The following is an 18,924-nucleotide window of genomic DNA, read 5'->3' as shown; positions in this document are numbered from 1 at the left end:
GTTTTCATTGAATAAAGACATTAACGCTTTCAAAGTTTAGTTATATTGTTCTCTTTGCTGTAAACCTTATAGTTGTTATATATAAACAATATTTTGGTATTAGAGCTTAGGAAACATCTTGTAAACGGCGAGGAGCGTTGCAATGAACATCAACAAGACCAAAGTAGACGGATCAATAGGCTTAAGCTATCCTATGTTAACCAAGAGCAACTACACCACTTGGGCCTTAAAGATGAAGGTGTATCTACATGCACAGGGAGTTTGGATAGCCGTAGAACTGATAGATCCGAAGGCGGCTGTTGATGATAAGGTGGACAAGGTAGCATTGGCTATGCTGTATCAAGGTCTACCTGAGGAGATGATTCTCTCGATTGCAGAGAAAGGGACTGCCAAGGAATAATGGACAGCCCTGAAGACGATGTGCCAAGGGGCAGATCGTGCTAAGAAAGCAAAGATTCAGACACTGAGAACTGAGTTTGAATCCTTGGTGATGAAAGACAATGAACAAATACATGAATTTTATTTAAAATTGAATGGACTTGTGACGAACATACGAGGCTTAGGTGAACCTATAACAGAGTCGTATGTGGTCAAGAAAATACTTCGTGCAGTACCGACCAGATTTCTGCAAATTGTTTCGACATTGAAATAATTTGGTGATTTGGAAAAGATAACATTAGAAGAGATAGTGGGCTCGTTGAGAATTCACGAAGAAAGACTAGGCAGAAATTATAAGAGTGAATCAAATGATGGACAATTAATGTTAACAGAAGAGGAATGACAAAAATGTGAAGCTGTTGATAGTAAACTACTACTAACTCGTGAAGAATGGCAAAAGCGATCAAGCAGAAGAAACTCGGTAGGGTCTTTTCCAAATACTAGACCTCGAGGAGGGCGAGATAAGAGTAATCTAAGGTGTTACAATTGTTCAGCATTTGGACATTTTGCTGCATAATGTAAAAGACCAAGATGAAACAAAAAAGTAAAAGAGGAGATGAACATGGCAAGACTCGAGGATGATGAGCCAACTCTACTACTTGCAAAATGTGAAGACGAAGATAACAAAGAGGGCACACATTTGAATGAGAAATAAATTATTCCATCAAAATTGTCAAAGGTTCAGAATGAGTCCAACGTGTGGTACTTGGACAATGGAGCCAGTAGTCATATAACTGGCTTCAAGTCGAAATTCATGGAACTGGATGAACAGGTACGTGGTTCGGTGAGTTTTAGAGATCGATCTACAGTTCAAATTGAAGGACAAGGGACTGTAGCATTTGAATGCAAAAATGGAGAAACACGTATTCTAAAAGATGTGTATTATATTGCAACTCTTAGGAATAACATCATTAGTTTGGGATAAATGACTGAGCAAGGAAACAGAATTGCAATAAAGGGAGAGCTACTGTGGGTATATGATGTTGAAGACAGACTTCTCATGAAAGTAAAATGATCTCCCAACAGGCTTTATAAGATCGTGATTAACTCTGCAAAACAAATGTGTATGCCGTCTAAACAGGAAGAGATGTCGAGATTGTGGCACAAACGTTTGGGTCACGTGAATTATCATGCTCTGTCTCTTATGTGTAAAAACAAAATGGTGAATGGGATGCCGAAAATTGAAATGACAAAGGAGGTGTGAAGGGGTTGCCTTATGTCTAAGCAAACAAGAAAACAGTTCCCAGCAAAGTCAAACTACAGTGCAACCAAAGCTTTAGAATTGATACATGCAGATCTGTGTGGCCCAATCCAACCGGAAACAGCCTCAGGAAAAAGGTACTTTATTTTACTTGTGGACGATTATATTAGATATATGTGGGTTTACTTCTTGAAGGCAAAGAATGATGTTTTGGGTGCTTTTAAAGAATTCCGCGTTTTGGTTGAAAGGGGACCGGAAAGAAAAGTAAGGACTTTCAGAACTGATAGAGGAGGGGAGTTTGTGTCAAATGATTTCGAGAAATACTGCAAGGAAAATGGAATAGAAAGGCATTATACAGCACCATATACAACACAGCAAAATGGTGTAGTGGAACGTCGAAATCGCACGGTGGTTGAAATGACCAGGAGTTGTTTGAAGGAAACTAAGTTACCCTCGATCATGTGGGGAGAAGCTGTGAGACATCCAGTCTATCTACTAAAATCGTTTACCAACTCGGGCACCTACAAAAATGACTCCCTGTGAAGCTTGGAACGGAAAGAAACCACACATGGGGCACATCAAAGTCTTTGGCTGTATCGGACACATGAAAATTCCTAACCAACACACACGAAAACTGGACGATCGTAGTAAGCAAGTAGTAAACTTGGGAAAAGAGCCTGGAGCTAAAGCCTACAGAGTGTATGATCCACTCACCAATAGAGTACATGTTAGCAGGGACGTCACCTTTGAAGAAAATGAGTCATGGCCCTGGGATCTTAGTGAAAATGAAAAATAGGATGATATGTTTACAGTCGAAGGCATGAACATGGAAGAAGACTTAGACAATGGTGGAAAAGAGTATCAAACGGGAGGTGGTGAAGACACCCCAAGTGATATGAGTACTCCTCGAAGTAACACCAGTTTTTCTCGAAGTATTAAAAATAACTCAACTCAAAGTGACAATAGCATTCAACATGGTGGTTACTCCTCATCTGCATGAAAAGAGATTGGCAACTCTTCTTCATTGCAGACACCAACTCAAAGTTCACAGTCACATATTAGAAATCTAAATACAGATGGCTATGATAACAGTACTGAACCAAGGAGAACCAAGAGATTAGATGATATATACAATGAAACAGAAGAGGTATATTTAGACGAGGAATTGTATCTTATGGGTATTGAAGAGCCAATGAATTACTCATAAGCTATAAAGGATCGAAATTGGAAGATAGCTATAGAGAAGGAAATGCAGTCAATTGAAATAAACAACACCTGGAAAATGACTAAACTGCCTCTTGGGAAGAAAGCGATAGGTCTGAAGTGGATCTACAAATTAAAGAGGGATGCTGAAGGAAATATTGTTAAGTACAAGGCGAGACTTGTTGCAAAAGGGTCTATTCAAGAACATGGAGTTGATTTTGATGAAATTTTTGCCCCAGTAACGAGATTGGAGACTGTGCATTTACTGCTGGCTTTGGCAGCAAAATATGAATGGGAAGTTCATCACCTTGAGGTGAAGACAACATTTTTAAATGGTGAAATAAGATAGGATGTTTATGTAGAGCAACCTGAGGGATTCGTGAAAGGTGGCAGGGAAAACTTTGTGTATTGATAAGTGGATTTTATATCCACTTGGAATGCTTTATTACAAGCTTAAATTGGTGTTTTGGACTCAAGTTGTTGGTATTTTGATGTGTTTTTCTGTTAATGCATTTCAGGTATCAGTTAAATGAAGAAAAGAGCTTTTAAAGGAAATATGATTAAAAGTGATCAGAATTAGAAGCCAAGGCCATTGTCAAGTTGTAGAGAATCTCAATAGCTTCGCGTGGGCAGTTGAATCGCCTAATTCTCACGAGTAGAACTCAAGTTATGGCCAAAACAAGATTCATCAGAATATTTTTCCCAGTCAGTAGCTGAGCGCCCGCTCAGCAGAGCTGAGCGCCCGCTCAGAGAGCTGAGCGCCCGCTCAGGAGAGCTGAGCGGCCGCTCAGGTCGCGGCTGGTCGCTGAAAAAGCCTTTTTTTAGTAGAATTTGACGATTTTAAGGGTCCAGGTCCACTAGGGGCGTATATATACTTAAAAAAAAGGGTTTTCATCATCCGGGAAGATTGGGATACCAAGGAGAAGACCTAGAAGCACAGAACAACTCCGAAAAAGAAGATCTTGTTTTCAAATTGTGATTCTTTGAATTAGTTGTAACTTTGGATGCTCGTTTTCGTTCTTGTTGAACCTAGATCTCATTTATTCATACTTTAATTATTATTTAGTTTATTAAGACCTTGTTTATACCATGCTTTCATTGGAACCCATGGTGACGATGAGTTCGATTATGGGCTAATCGTTGTCATGGGATTCTAGCGGATTTACTTATGGATTTCAATAGTTAATTGTTTCGATATCTTGGTGTGTGGTGATTGATTGATATCCTAGTATGGTTGTGCTTATTCATCTTATGTGAGTAGCTAACATATAAGATAGCGTGTTAATCTCTATTGAAGCGACAGTGAATATAGAGGTTTAGAACTTGCCATGCTAGCATAGGTTCATGTATGTGTATGCATGATTCGTAGGTAACTCTAACCGTTTTACTTGCCCTATGTAATCAAGATAGATAACTTGTTCTTAAACCGTTATGTTGTCAAATTCTATAGACATATAGGGTCTCAATATAATTGGTGCCTATTCAGCTTCTATCTCTTTTGTGGATGTCTGGTAGAATGGTACTCGTGCAACGAAAGTTGGCGTTTATCAGTTTCGTGTTATCTGATTAGTGTCCTCACCATCACATGCTAAGGTTAAGAATGAGAAGGCTATTGAATGAAGTAGTAATGAAGTTAGAATCCCATGTTTGTCATATATAGTAATTCAACCTCAATTCTCTTAGTTAATGTTATTTAGTATAATCTCTTAGTTTAATAAAAACCCAATTTGTTATTTATCTTAGCATTGAGCGATAACCATACATTGTTGCATAGGTGCATAAATTGAACTTAACCTAAACCAGTCTCTGTGGGAACGAATCTGATTTATATCTTATACTACTTGCGAACGCGTATACTTGCGTGAATATTAGCGCGTGTTTTCGCCCTAACAGGTTTTTGGCGCCGCTGCCGGGGACTCGGTGTTAATTTTTAGTTTATGTGCTTGTCATCAGTGGTCGTTAAAGTTCATTGACTCGGATTCTTTTACTTTCACGGTTTATTTGTTTGTGTTTCAGGTACTCATTACAATGGGAGATCCAGCAGCACGAACGAAAGCCTTGATGGATTTTTCTCAACCCAAGATCAATGACATTCAATCTAGCATTGTCCGGCCAGCTATCACAGCTAATACCTTTGAGATCAAGCCCGGCATAATTCAATGGGTACAGACTTCAGTCCAGTTTGGGGGTTCTCCAACGGAAGATCCCAATACACACATTAGGGATTTCATTGAAATATGCGACACCTTCAAGTTCAATGGTGTTTCTGAAGATGCTGTGAAGCTGAGACTGTTCCCATTCTCTCTGAAGGACAAGGCTAAGAGCTGGTTACACTCTCTACCAGCTGGTTCGATTACTACTTGGGAAGATCTTGCTCAGAAGTTTCTTAATAAATTCTTCCCTATGGCGAAGACAGCTGCACTCAGGAATGCTATTACTCAATTTGCACAGCAAATGGGAGAATCGCTAAGTGAAGCTTGGGAGCGCTACAAGGAGATGCTTAGGAAGTGTCCTCATCATGGAATTCCTGATTGGATTATCATCACTTGTTTTTACAATGGGTTGGGAGCACAGTCCAGACCCATGCTCGATGCAGCATCAGGCGGAGTATTATGGGCAAAGAGCTATGAGGAAGCTTATGATCTAATTGAACTGATGGCTGCTAATGAATATCAGTATCCAACCCAGAGATATCCACAGGGCAAGGTAGCAGGAGTTCTTGAAGTGGATACAGCTACGGCTATCACTGCTCAACTAAAGGCGTTGTCTATGAAGATCGATTCTCTGGCTAACTATGGTGTTAAACAGATAAATAGTGTTTGTGAGCTGTGTGCCGGTCCGCATCTGACGGAGCAATGCGCTATATCTAGTGACTCAGCTCAGTTTGTGAGCAACTTTCAGAGATCGCAATAACCAGTTCCAGACACTTATCATCCTGACAACTGGAATCATCCTAACTTCAGCTGGAGCAACAATCAGAATGTGATGCAACAACCATTCAAGCAGTTTGGAAATAAGCTATTTAACCCTCCTGGTTTTCAGCAACCATTTACACCAAGACAACAACTCCAACTTCAACAACAAACTCATGATGCAGGTCTATCTTCGAATGAAAAATCTGAATTGGAGGAGTTGAGACTTATGTGCAAAAACCAGGCTCTTATATGCCAAAGCCAGGCTGTTTCTATCCAGAATCTGGAGAACCAAATAGGGCAAATTGCTAATGCCTTATTGAATCAACCACCAGGAACGCTTTTTAGTGATATAGAAGCCAATCCAGGAAAGAAGAAAGTTGAAGAACATGTGAACGCCATCACCTTAAGGTCTGGAAAGGTCGCAAACCCCCAAATTCAGCAAGACGAAGAGCCTGAAAAATCTCAAGATTCAAAAAATGCAGTTGTGGCTGAAGAAGATGTGCAGAAGGAAGTAGAGGTGGAACCAAGGAAGACTACTGTGGAACACACTCCTCCTGAGGGTAATACAGGGAAGAAACAGATTTATCCTCCACCTCATTTTCCTAAAAGGCTGCAGAAGAAAAAGCTGAATAAGCAGTTTGAGAAGTTTCTGGAGGTGTTCAAGAAACTTCATATCAACATACCTTTCGCTGAAGCTCTTGAACAGATGCCTAGCTATGCGAGGTTTATGAAAGGTATTCTCTCTCCGAAAGTGAAGTTCGATGACTTAGAGACCATTGCTCTAACGGAGGAATACAGTGCTGTGTTGCAACAGAAGTTGCCTCCGAAGCTTAAAGATCCTGGAAGCTTCACAATTCCTTGTACCATCAGAAACTTGTCGTTCGACAAGTGTTTATGTGATTTAGGAGCTAGCATCAATCTGATGCCCTTATCTATCTTCAAGAAGCTTGGTCTGCCTGAGCCGAAACCAACATACATGTCATTGCAACTAGCTGACCGTTCCATCGCTTATCCACGAGGTATAGTGGAGGATGTCTTGGTCAAGGTGGATAAACTCTTCTTCCCTGCTGACTTTGTAATTCTTGATTTCGAGGAAGATAAGAAGATTCCCATTATCTTGGGAAGACCATTCTTGGCTACAGGCCGAACTATGATCGATGTGCAAAAAGGAGAGCTTACGATGAAGGTTCATGATCAGAAGGTCACTTTCAATGTGTTCAAGGAAATAAAATTACCCACAGCTAAAGAGGAGTGCTTTAAAGTAGAGCAAATTCAGGTTTTGAATGCACCTTTGTGGAAGAGGAAGTTGGATGTGCCATTCGATTCTCTTGGGTTAGCAGAGCTGAAAATTTCTTAGGATCGTATCGAGTCGTCTATTGAAGATGCTCCTACACTTGAGCTCAACCCACTACCAAATCACTTGAGTTATTCATTCTTAGGTGCACCCTCTGACAAGGGGTTGGGATATATCTTTGATGATGTAGAGGGTAGCCGAACGGATCCTCCAGTGCCTATAGAGGGTTCTTCTCATGTGCAGCAGGTAGTTGATAGGACTGGTGTTGGTGACGAGCAGTACAGGCGAGTAATTAGGCGTATGGAGGCCATGCACGACATTCACCGTCATCTTGCTAAAGATTTGACACATGCTTTCGGTACTATTTTCCGAGACACTAGTGGCGAGGTTGATTGGCCACCTGATCCTCCACCCGAAGAGGGTGATCTTTCCGACGACTAGGTATGCCTGAAATCCTTATTATTACCTTCAATGAGGATATTGAAAATTTTAAGTTTGGGGGTGATAATGTAAGGATTAGTAGTGTGTGTCCATATAGAATCATATAGATTTATGTTGCATGTTTAGTTGTAGTTCATTCATATTTTTGCATGATTGTTCATTTAGGACATATTTGTTTGTTTTTATGTAATTTCATATAGTTGCATTTGCATGCATATTTAGCATGATCCCTTAAGATGAACTATGATATTGGATAAGTTGATGTTGATTTGAGTGTGGTGATGAGGAATAGAGGGATGTTTAAGTCTTAATGAATTGATTTGCATGCCAGAAATAAATATTTTCACAAAGTCTTATAGGGTTACTTTTGATCTAGATCATGATCATACTTGTTTGTTGTTGAGATTTAATCACTTGGTTATATTTAGAATTTGTGATATTCTCGTAATGACGTAAAAACACTGATTTTTTTTTATCTGGAGAAAAACTTGGATTTCATTGCTAGTTGTTGTAAGGCTAGGCATCAAATGGCTAGTAGCTGGCTCATATTTTTATGAGTAGTCTAGGGTTGAATGAGATGGAGCGAAACGCACTCATTCAGAAAGTGTTGAAAAAAAAAGGAAAAAAAAGAAAAAAGAGAAAAAAAAGAAAGAAAAAAAGTATGTGTTTATGCACAATTGATCAAGAGTGAGCTCTTTAATGCTCGAGTTATTAAGTTCTAGGGGACTTTGTGCCTAGTGACCTAAGGCTTTTATAGTCTGGGATCCGCTAACCTAACGCTCGATACATGGGTATTATTGTATGAGTCTTTTGGGACCTCATTCATTGCACGATCAAATAAGCATCTTTGTTATGTGTTCAATAATAGTGTGAATCCTTGTATAACTCTAGTAGAAAGGAGGTGTTGTGAGTCATAATGCGTTTATTGTCTATTCTGTTTATAAACTTTTGATTGTTTCAATGATAGATAAGTTAGGGTTATTGATCTAGTATCGAGAGTATATCTGTTAAGCATCCACACCCGCACGTTTCTGGTTTATGAGTTGGTTTGTGGGATTTATTTGAACTCTGTTTCAAGTTATTGCATTCTTAGAGGCATTGGTTTATTCATTTGGTTATGCTTATTCTGAGGGGATCGATTGCATTATCATTTAGTTGCATTCACATAGTTACATTCATGCATTAGGTTTGTTTTGTAGTTTTGAGTCTGTTTATGCTTGAGGATAAGCATCGATTCAAGTTTGGGGGTATGATAAGTGGATTTTATATCCACTTGGAATGCTTTATTACAAGCTTAAATTGGTGTTTTGGACTCAAGTTGTTGGTATTTTGATGTGTTTTTGTGTTAATGCATTTCAGGTATCAGTTAAATGAAGAAAAGAGCTTTTAAAGGAAATATGATTAAAAGTGATCAGAATTGGAAGCCAAGGCCATTGTCAAGTTGTAGAGAATCTTAATAGCTTCGCGTGGGCAGTTGAATCGCCTAATTCTGACGAGTAGAACTCAAGTTATGGCCAAAACAAGATTCATCAGAATATTTTTCCCAGTCAGTAGCTGAGCGCCCGCTCAGCAGATCTGAGCGCCCGCTCAGAGAGCTGAGCGCCCGCTCAGGAGAGCTGAGCGGCCGCTCAGGGCGCGGCTGGTCGCTGATTTCGCTGAAAAAGCTTTTTTTGAGTAGAATTTGACGATTTTAAGGGTCCAGGTCCACTAGGGGCGTATATATACTTAAAAAAAAGGGTTTTCATCATCCGGGAAGATTGGGATACCAAGGAGAAGACCTAGAAGCACAGAACAACTCCGAAAAAAGAAGATCTTGTTTTCAACTTGTGATTCTTTGAATTAGTTGTAACTTTGGATGCTCGTTTTCGTTCTTGTTGAACCTAGATCTCGTTTATTCGTACTTTAATTATTATTTAGTTTATTAAGACCTTGTTTATACCATGCTTTCATTGGAATCCATGGTGACGATGAGTTCGATTATGGGCTAATCGTTGTCATGGGATTCTAGCGGATTTACTTATGGATTTCAATAGTTAATTGTTTCGATATCTTGGTGTGTGGTGATTGATTGATATCCTAGTATGGTTGTGCTTATTCATCTTATGTGAGTAGCTAACATATAAGATAGCGTGTTAATCTCTATTGAAGCGACAGTGAATATAGAGGTTTAGAAATTGCCATGCTAGCATAGGTTCATGTATGTGTATGCATGATTTGTAGGTAACTCTAACCGTTTTACTTGCCCTATGTAATCAAGATATATAACTTATTCTTAAACCGTTATGTTGTCAAATTCTATAGACATATAGGGTCTCAATATAATTGGTGCCTATTCAGCTTTTATCTCTTTTGTGGATGTCTAGTAGAATGGTACTTGTGCAACGAAAGTTGACGTTTATCAGTTTCGTGTTATCTGATTAGTGTCCTCACCATCACATGCTAAGGTTAAGAACGAGAAGGCTATTGAATGAAGTAGTAATGAAGTTAGAATCCCATGTTTGTCATATATAGTAATTCAACCTCAATTCTCTTAGTTAATGTTATTTAGTATAATCTCTTAGTTTAATAAAAACCCAATTTGTTATTTATCTTAGCATTGAGCGATAACCATACATTGTTGCATAGGTGCATAAATTGAACTTAACCTAAACCAGTCTCTGTGGAAACGAATCTGATTTATATCTTATACTACTTGCGAACGCGTATACTTGTGTGAATATTAGCGCGTGTTTTCGCCCTAACATGTATAAATTGATGAAAGCATTGTATGGTCTTCGTCAAGCTCCATGTGCTTGGTACTCGAAGTTGAACTCCTCCCTTGAGAGTTTGGGTTTTAAGAAATGTCCCTCTGAACATGCAGTTTACACTAGGAAGGAAGAGGAAGAAATGTTGATTGTTGCGGTTTACGTAGATGACCTGTTGGTGACTGGGAGTAGTGTACGATTGATCGAGAAGTTCAAAACTGAGATGAACCAGCGTTTTTGACATGACAGACATGGGCAAGTTGAGTTACTATCTGGGAATCAAGGTACAACAAGAGAAGGGATGCATACAGTTGAAGCAAGCAGGTTATGCAAAAAAGATCATTGAGAAAGCAGGGATGAAGGGTTGTAATCCATGTAAGTATCCCATGGACCCGAATGAGCAACTTGTTAAGGACGAAGGTGGCAAAGCAGTGAATGACACAGAGTATAAATGTATGATTGGATGACTGAGGTATTTAGTACACACTAGGCTAGATATTACTTTTTCAGTTTGCATAACAAGCAGATTCATGGAGCGTCCAACTGAGTTAGATCGAAATGCTGTCAAAAGGATTATTAGATTTGTTCAAGGCACATTGCATTTCGGTTTGGTATACACTAAGGATAGTGGAAACAATATGTTAACAGGTTTTGCTGACAGTGATTTGGCAGGTAGCTTGGACGACAGGAAGAGCACTGGAGGAATGTGTTTCTACTTGAATGACAGTCTCATTACTTGGGTATCGCAAAAACAACGTTGTGTTGCTCTTTCATCTTGCGAGGCGGAATTTATGGCTGTAACAGCAGCAGCTTGTAAAGCTATATGGATCTGGAATGTGTTGAACCAGATAATAGATGAGAAGATAGGTTCAGTTGTTTTGTGTGTTGATAATAAGTCAACGATAGATTTGGCAAAGAATCCAGTATTTCATGGAAGGAGCAAGTACATTCATGTTTGTTATCATTTCATTAGGGAACACATGGAGCAAGGGGAAATCATCTTGAAACATGTTAGCAGCGAATGTCAGAAGGCAGGTATCCTAACAAAATCCATGACTACATTCAAATTTGAGAAAATGAGAAGACTACTTGAAATCGAGAACTTGTCTGGACAACTCTAAGATTAAGGGGGGGTAATGTTGGGTTAATTATGAGTTGGTTTTTTATTTCTGTTGGGCTTTATTTATATTTTGAATAATATAGAAGTTATCTCTACTATGTCTGTTATAGTAATAGTTGGGATAGCTTGATTTTAGGAAATAGATTGAGGTTGTTTTGACTTTGAATTTTTGTAGGGATTGGTGATATGCAAAAGTCCTGATTTTTAGCATCACAGTTGTAGGGTTTTCTATATCACTTGTTTTCATTTAATAAAGACATTAACGCTTTCAAAGTCTAGTTATATTGTTCTCTTTGCTGTAAACCTTATAGTTGTTATATATAAACAATAGCTGCTGCATCTCGTGAAGACAATGTATACAATGCAAAACTGGCCGAACAAGCCGAACGTTACGGAGAAATGGTTGAGTTCATTGAAAAGGTCTCCAACTCGGTCACAAACTCTGAAGAACTCTAACCTCCTTTCTGTAACATACAAGAATGTCATTGGCGCTCGTCGTGCTTTTCATGGCATATAATATCGTCCATTGAACAGAAAGAAGAGTCACGTGGAAATGCTGATCATGCTGCCACCATTAAGGAGTAAAGAGGAAAGATTGAAAATGAGTTGTCAAAAATATATGATGGAATATTGAAGCTTTTGGATGATAAGTTGATACCAGCTGCGTCTGTTGGTGATTCGAAAGTGTTTTACTTGAAGATGAAAGGTGGTTATCATAGGTATTTGGCGGAGTTTATGTTGCGGATGAGAGGAAACAGGCTGCCGAGAGTACTCTTGATGCTTATAAGGCTGCTCAGGTGAAAATGATTTTAAATGAAATTGCATGCATATGTCTAAATCAACATTTTTTGGATCCGTATATTTTTGGTAATAAGAGTTTTAAATATAATGTTTTCAATATTTTGAAATTGATTGTTTTGATTGCTGGAATTGTAGATATTTTGGTATATATGTTAATATGTTGTGTGAATTGTAGTGTATGTAACTATGTATGTTAAGAAGAGTAGTTTTCTAGTTCTAGGATATTTACAGCTAGTTTGGTGTGTTTAAGAAGGATCTAGATTGATTTAGTAACTTGTGTTAGTTATAATGTCTTTGATATTTGGAAATGTTTGATAGTTATAATTAGTACAAGGAAGATAAAATTTTGGATACAATATAAGCATGGATGATCCAGGGTTCCTGTAATAGAGTGTGATTATGTCTTTTTTCTTGGATGAAGTGATTAGGGATCAGTCTTTGTTACAAAATTAAAAATGTAGCTGTAGTTTGGAGTTAGAGTCTAGTTTAGGCTAAAAATGAATAGGAATAACTTGGAAAAATAAAAGACAAGAATATGCTTAACTTTGGAAGGAATTAAAACGATGACAAGAGTCAAGGTTTGTGTATACTTAACTACACTTTCCCAACCTGTTTGAACCCTCTTAATCTTTACCACGACTTGGCCTCTATTTGTGTTTATAGATTTGGCTATTTCTTAAGGTGATAGTGTGAGATCAGGTGGTATCAAATTGTAGAAAACTTAAGCATTTGACAGTGAGGGTCACTATTTAAAGGAATCGACTACTTGATATCTTGGCCTCTTGCCCATGTCTTACATAGGTTTTATATAACACCCTCCAAATCAGGTGGTATCGTGCTTTTCTTTTAGGTGCCATCTTTCTGGTAATAAAACAATGGGTTCTCTTAATAACGGTATATTAAAGAGGTGTTAGGGAATGGAAATAGTCTTTATAATAATAAAACAGTGTTAAAACAGTTGATATGGGGAAAGAAAACAATTTATTAAATATCCAAATAAATAAAACAATATGATGTGTAAATAAATCCTTTTTTTAAAATACTTAAAAATCATTTTGAAAACATAAAGGGTACAACATGATCGTAAATAAAACAACATTTGTAAATATGCAATGGTAAAATAATTAAAATAAATGTAAATGCTTAAATGACTGGAAATAAAATAAAGAAAACGTGCAAAAGACCATCTCATATATATATGGATAGAACACCAGCTGCAGGTGTCAGTGCTTGATACAAAAGCCTATGATATATCAGTCGTATTGCTACTACTATCAGTCAAAGTTAGTAGCTACACTCATACAAACTAGTCATACAATACTATGCTGCCTCTATCTACAAAAATGTACATGATACAACACTCTTTTATCTGCTAGTCTCAGAATCCTGGTGGCACGTGACTCAACTCCTCCTGCAATGCCTCTAGCACTGCCTCGGTAAGTCCCAACGCTCTACAATATGCTGTTTCCGCACTAATATCCTGCTGTCTCAGATCCGTAAGCTGCTGAGAACTAACTCGGTGAATCTGACGTAACCTCTCCCTCAATATGTAATCTGATCGTAATGCTCGGACGTGACCATATGCCTGCATCTCAAACAATCCAGGGATCTCTCTGCACTGGTTCTGCCATCGAATCCTCTCCTCTCTCTCCGCCTGAAAACGCTGATAAGTAACTGTATGATGCTCACGAAGATTTGTGCTAGAATCTTGAGAAGGTAACGGCCCATCTACTACTATCTCATCCATGAACTCTAGCTGTGGAAACTGATATACTCCGGGAACAGGGGCATAAATAGCTAATGGGGCAGGAAATAAGTCAAGTTGCTCCATCGGTGCATACACTGGTGGCTCTGCCTCTGGCTCCATCTGTGGAATATCTGGAATCTCAGGCTGCGGTACTGGAATCTGCGGCTCTAGGTCATCCCACTGTGGAAGATCAATCATATCAGGAACATCAAACATCGGTAACTCCAAAGGTGAAAAGTCAGGCATCTCCGGCTCAAAATAAGGAAAATAATCAACAAAATCTGGTACCTCTGGCGGAGGTGGTATCTCTGGTGCTGGTGCAGGTGGCAATGGTGGAGGTGGTGGTAATGGAGGAAACATCTGCACTGATACTGGGACTAGTACTGGTGTTGCTACTGGGTCTGACTCAGTCCGCTCTGACGAAGAAGCCATCTAATACCAATAACAATAATAACACAAAAACAAATCAAACCACATTCCTAAAATCATAACCTCTAATCACATAAACAGACAATCCTAACACTCTTACTTCTATCCTATCTAATTTTCCTATCTTATCTTAATCCTAACGTTCTTATTTTCATGGGTCAATCCTAAGCTCTGATGCCAACTATAACACCCTCCAAATCCGGGGTATAGATTTGGGGCATTATTAATAACAACTACAAACTAAACCTACACAAGCGGAATATAAATATAATAATTACCCCGAACTATTACTACTCAGGATCTTTTAAGGGTTGAGTTGAAAACAAGAACCACATACTACACTTTATTACAAACCCAAATAAAATAATTTGTCTTAAGAACTCTCTTTGTTACAAAACTTTATTCTATCTACGTTCTCACCACACAACTTTTATTCAAACTACATAAAACTTTTATTGAACCCAACATTACTACTTATCCTGCTACACCTGATCTGGAAATTCAAAGCTCTCTTCGGGAATAGGAAGGAACACTCTTGGTATTAGAGGGTCCCGCTGCTTGACTTGCTTCTTGACTACGCGGGTCCTGATGGGTTTCATTCTTTACCTTAACTATAAAACAATAGGAATAACTATAAAAAGGGATGAGCCAAAATTGCTCAACAAGCCTGCAACAATATATATAGTATAAAGAGGAAGAAATAAGTGAACCAATAAGCTGATGGTTTGAACAACCATCTGAATCTGTATAGGATAATAATTTGCCAACACTGGCGAGTGCCAAATGAACAAGATTGGAAACAAGAACCAACATATGCACTATAACCTGCTGATTAGTCAGGATACAGTGCGGATCTATACCCAACTGCATAGACCCAACCAACATAAAGAGTACTCAGGCAACTATGGCCTATTAAATAATGGTCTGGGTAAAACCCAGCCCGTATAGTAACCATCCAGTCCAAGGTATAGCATCCGGAATAATCGGAATGCTTTTGATATATCCCAACACTAGGACATACCAGAGTATATGTAACAAGGGTAAAAGTATTGGAATATGAACACCAAAGCAAGTAAGAGATTGAAGCGGGGCATTCTTTCAATAAGGGAATGTTCCGGATTTACCAGTGGGATTCAACAAATTGGGAGAAATCAAGAATCGAAATGAAATAGAAACAAGCATTAATAATTGGGTAACAGTGTATATGAACAATAATTATCAAAGGTAACTGATATGAGAAAAAGAATTATAATTCACTATTCTGAATTTAGAATAGGGGAAAAACTTGCCTTGCGCGTACTTAACCTGGTTCAACTCACCGCCTTCTGTCCCTAGCTTGCTCTGTCTTGCTAACACTGAACCAATCATAGAAAGATAGTTGTTTAGATAACTTACTATATACGTGTATCTCGAATTGATACCACGTAACCTTAGCAGTCTACCCATGCGTTTCTATCCGACTCACATATATACACATATAATTATATAGCACGTAAGGTTCACTTAGCCACGTAAAGCACATAGCACATAAAGAACATAATTAATTTTTAGACTTATAATTATTTTTAGAATCGATTCTAGACTCATATTTATAATAACTAACCCTATCTGATTTTATTACATTTTTTCGGGATTTATTCGACTCGATTCTACCCCTAATAGGGTTTATGAATAATTAATTATCACAAAACCACTCTCTTCCAGAATAAATTATAACTTACAACTATTTTTATTGGATTCGTTTCATTTTTCTGAGTCTAGGGGTCTTCGTTTCGCTCAAATCGGACTAACGGTTTAATTATTATGAATTAAACAAGATTTAATTAATTAATAATTAATTATAAATAATTAATTATAATTAAATAATCCTTAATTACATTTTTAAATAATTATCTAATAATTATTGTATTTTAAAATAATTAATCCCTAATTATTAGGATTAATTACTATTTATTACAGTTATTCACAAATTGATAACACTTACTCGATCAGATCGATTATTTACAAATAATCATTCGATTCAATTAACTGATACGCTATTTATCGAATAATTACTAATTACTCAAATTATAATCTACTCAACGATTAACTACTCGTATAATTACGAGCTACTGGCAATCCTCACATAATTATCGAACCATTACATTATTATTGTAACTTGTACGATTCGTTAATTAATTATCGATATTTAATTATACGATACAAATAATTATTACGACATTCTTCGAATAACTATCGCTCGAATAATAATTCTAATTATCGAATCACCACTCGTATGAATACGAGTTACTCATAATATTAACTAATTATCGGATTATTAATCGTATTATTTAATCCTTATTTATTAATTAATTACCTAATTATTAATTAATTACCTAATTATTAATTAATTAGATAACTAATAAATAATTAGATAAATAATTAAATAATTAATTACATAATTAAATTCGAATTTATAATTTAATAAAATAATTTAAAAATTAAAAATACTATTTTTCAGAATTTAAAACTAATTTTTAATTAATTATTAGAATTATTAAAACTGATTTTCTGATTTTAGAAAATATAATAAATAAATAATATATCAGAAACATATTTCAGGGTTTCAGATTAGGGTTTTTAGGATCAAACCCGGGTCGAAACCGGGTCGAACCCGGGTCGCGAAGAACACCCATGGCTGCCCAGAAATCCGACGCCGGCGGGGATTTTCTGGCGATTCGAACGGCGAACCACCAACACAATCCTAAGCTCGTTCTGCTCCGTTTTTGTTCAACAATCAAGCCCAGCACCTTCCCTTGTCCTTCTCCTTCTTCGTTCGTCGGCAACATTACCAGAAAACGAAGAACACCGCCATGGCGGCGGTTCTCCGACGAGTACGCGAACCACAACCAAAATCTACAAAACCGGTACAAATCGATAGGAAACTCGACGATCTACTCATCTCCAACAACAATAACATCAAACAACAACTAGAAATTCAAACCCGAATTCGAAATTAAAACCCGAAAATACCAATCAAAAATCAATTCAATAATCAATGAAAATAAGTACATGAACAGAAAGTACAGATCACAAGCTTCAAAACGAGTACTCACGCGTTCGATTTGGATGCCGGAATCACGATCAAAATCGACTTTGATTCTCCTGCCCTGTTCTTCACTCAAACCCTAATCCCTTTTCTTTTTATTTTTTTCTTATTTTTAATAGTAATTAACTGAATAATTAATTATAAATATGGTATTTATATTTATGAAAATAATACCCCTAAATAAAATTAAAGGGCTAATTACACTCCTAATAAAAATATTTGGCCCCAATTTTTATAATTTTTGGGTATTAATATTGAATTTTTAAATATCCAATAAATACAAAATTAATGCTAAAAATTCCCAAAAATTGTGATTATTACAAAAATGCAAAGAAAAATGATGTATGATAATTTCATGATCATATAAAAATAAAAATGTGATTTTTGTGGGGTTTTTGGTACCCGAAGGGGTCCGGAAAAGTCTTTTTTCGCGAAAAAGGTAAATTTATAAAACGTCTAGGGGTTCAGAATAGCGATATGATATAGGGCATTTTTGACAAAATAGGGCCAATGATTTTGTTTGAAATACGAGCTTTTAAAATATGGTTTTGAGCTGTACGGGTTTTGATATAAAATATATAACTTACGATAAAACACTCAATAAATATCCAAAACACGTTTGGATCAAAACAGACAACACGTAACACATATCAGTTAGGGTTTAATGACTCAACACATTTAATCACATAATAATACACAAAATTTATCTTTATTATGATATAATACAAGCGTAATTTCTCGGTCATTACATTTTATGTGTTGTTATCAGGACCTAAAGGTCAAACTGCAATCTGTTTACAGTAAAACCAAAGGAGAAAATAGTATCAGTGACCTATGTGGATATGGGTATTCTCTATTTGGTAATGTGTCTGTGTAAAGTTGAGGTATTACCTAGACCCTGGAAAGCAGGGATACTCGGGTTAGGTGAAGAACCGCGTATGCGGTGCGCGACGCGTGCTGGGGTGTGCCGCGGTGCGCCATGTGGCGTGTCGGCGAATTTGAGAGGCTCGATATGGGAGGTGCGGGAAGGGGGAGCGGGAGGGGTAGTTTTTGTAATTTCACGTCAAATAAAACACAAAAAACACAGGGTCTTTGTAATTTAATTATTTACCAATTGGGAGTTAGTTACAAGCCCAACCCTAATTGGAAATGAGGCGACGAACTGCTCCTATGCTCCACGAACTCTCCGGCACCGACGAACACTCCGGCCAGCTTCAGTCTCGAGTTGTCTGTGTAGTCAATGATGTTTGTCCTCCGTCTTCGTCTGTGTAGTCTCGAATTATGTGTAACTGTATATACGTGTGTATATGACTAATTGACTATATGTTAATTGGGCCTGAATTTTTGATTTTGTGGGCTAGTACTCAACTCTCTTGTGAAGTTGTACTCACTGTCAATTTTTTTTTTGTTGTTTATTTGTTTAATAATGATTATTTTTGTGTTTTTGTTTATTAAATATTGTTATTATATATATAATATAGATGTTTGCAGGAATATAATTTT

At 37.3% G+C, this 18,924-nt stretch overlaps 1 protein-coding gene, 1 non-coding gene and 1 pseudogene across 2 annotated transcripts; 2 read left to right on the top strand and 1 right to left on the bottom strand.

The window, feature by feature from the left end:
• Nucleotides 1–418: 418 nt before the first annotated feature.
• On the top strand, nt 419–3,191 carry LOC141679651 (uncharacterized). Its single transcript, XM_074486093.1, has 6 exons — nt 419–610; nt 1,118–1,210; nt 1,520–1,636; nt 1,835–2,047; nt 2,670–2,786; nt 2,871–3,191. The coding sequence occupies exons 1-6, from the start codon at nt 419–421 to the stop codon at nt 3,189–3,191; spliced, it is 1,053 nt and encodes a 350-aa protein (XP_074342194.1).
• Nucleotides 3,192–5,260: 2,069 nt separating this feature from the next.
• Nucleotides 5,261–5,367, bottom strand: LOC141682014 (small nucleolar RNA R71). The gene has a single exon (XR_012559419.1). It is a non-coding gene; the product is annotated as a small nucleolar RNA R71 (small nucleolar RNA).
• Nucleotides 5,368–8,019: 2,652 nt separating this feature from the next.
• LOC141679649 (14-3-3-like protein C) lies at nt 8,020–18,298 on the top strand (annotated as a pseudogene).
• The last annotated feature ends 626 nt before the right edge of the window (nt 18,299–18,924 follow it).

This window comes from Apium graveolens, chromosome 8 (genome assembly GCF_009905375.1).
Source record: "Apium graveolens cultivar Ventura chromosome 8, ASM990537v1, whole genome shotgun sequence".
Classification (NCBI taxonomy): Eukaryota; Viridiplantae; Streptophyta; class Magnoliopsida; order Apiales; family Apiaceae; genus Apium; species Apium graveolens.
The sequence above is the reverse complement of the archived record's forward strand: the minus strand, read 5'-3'. Positions and strand labels throughout refer to the sequence as shown.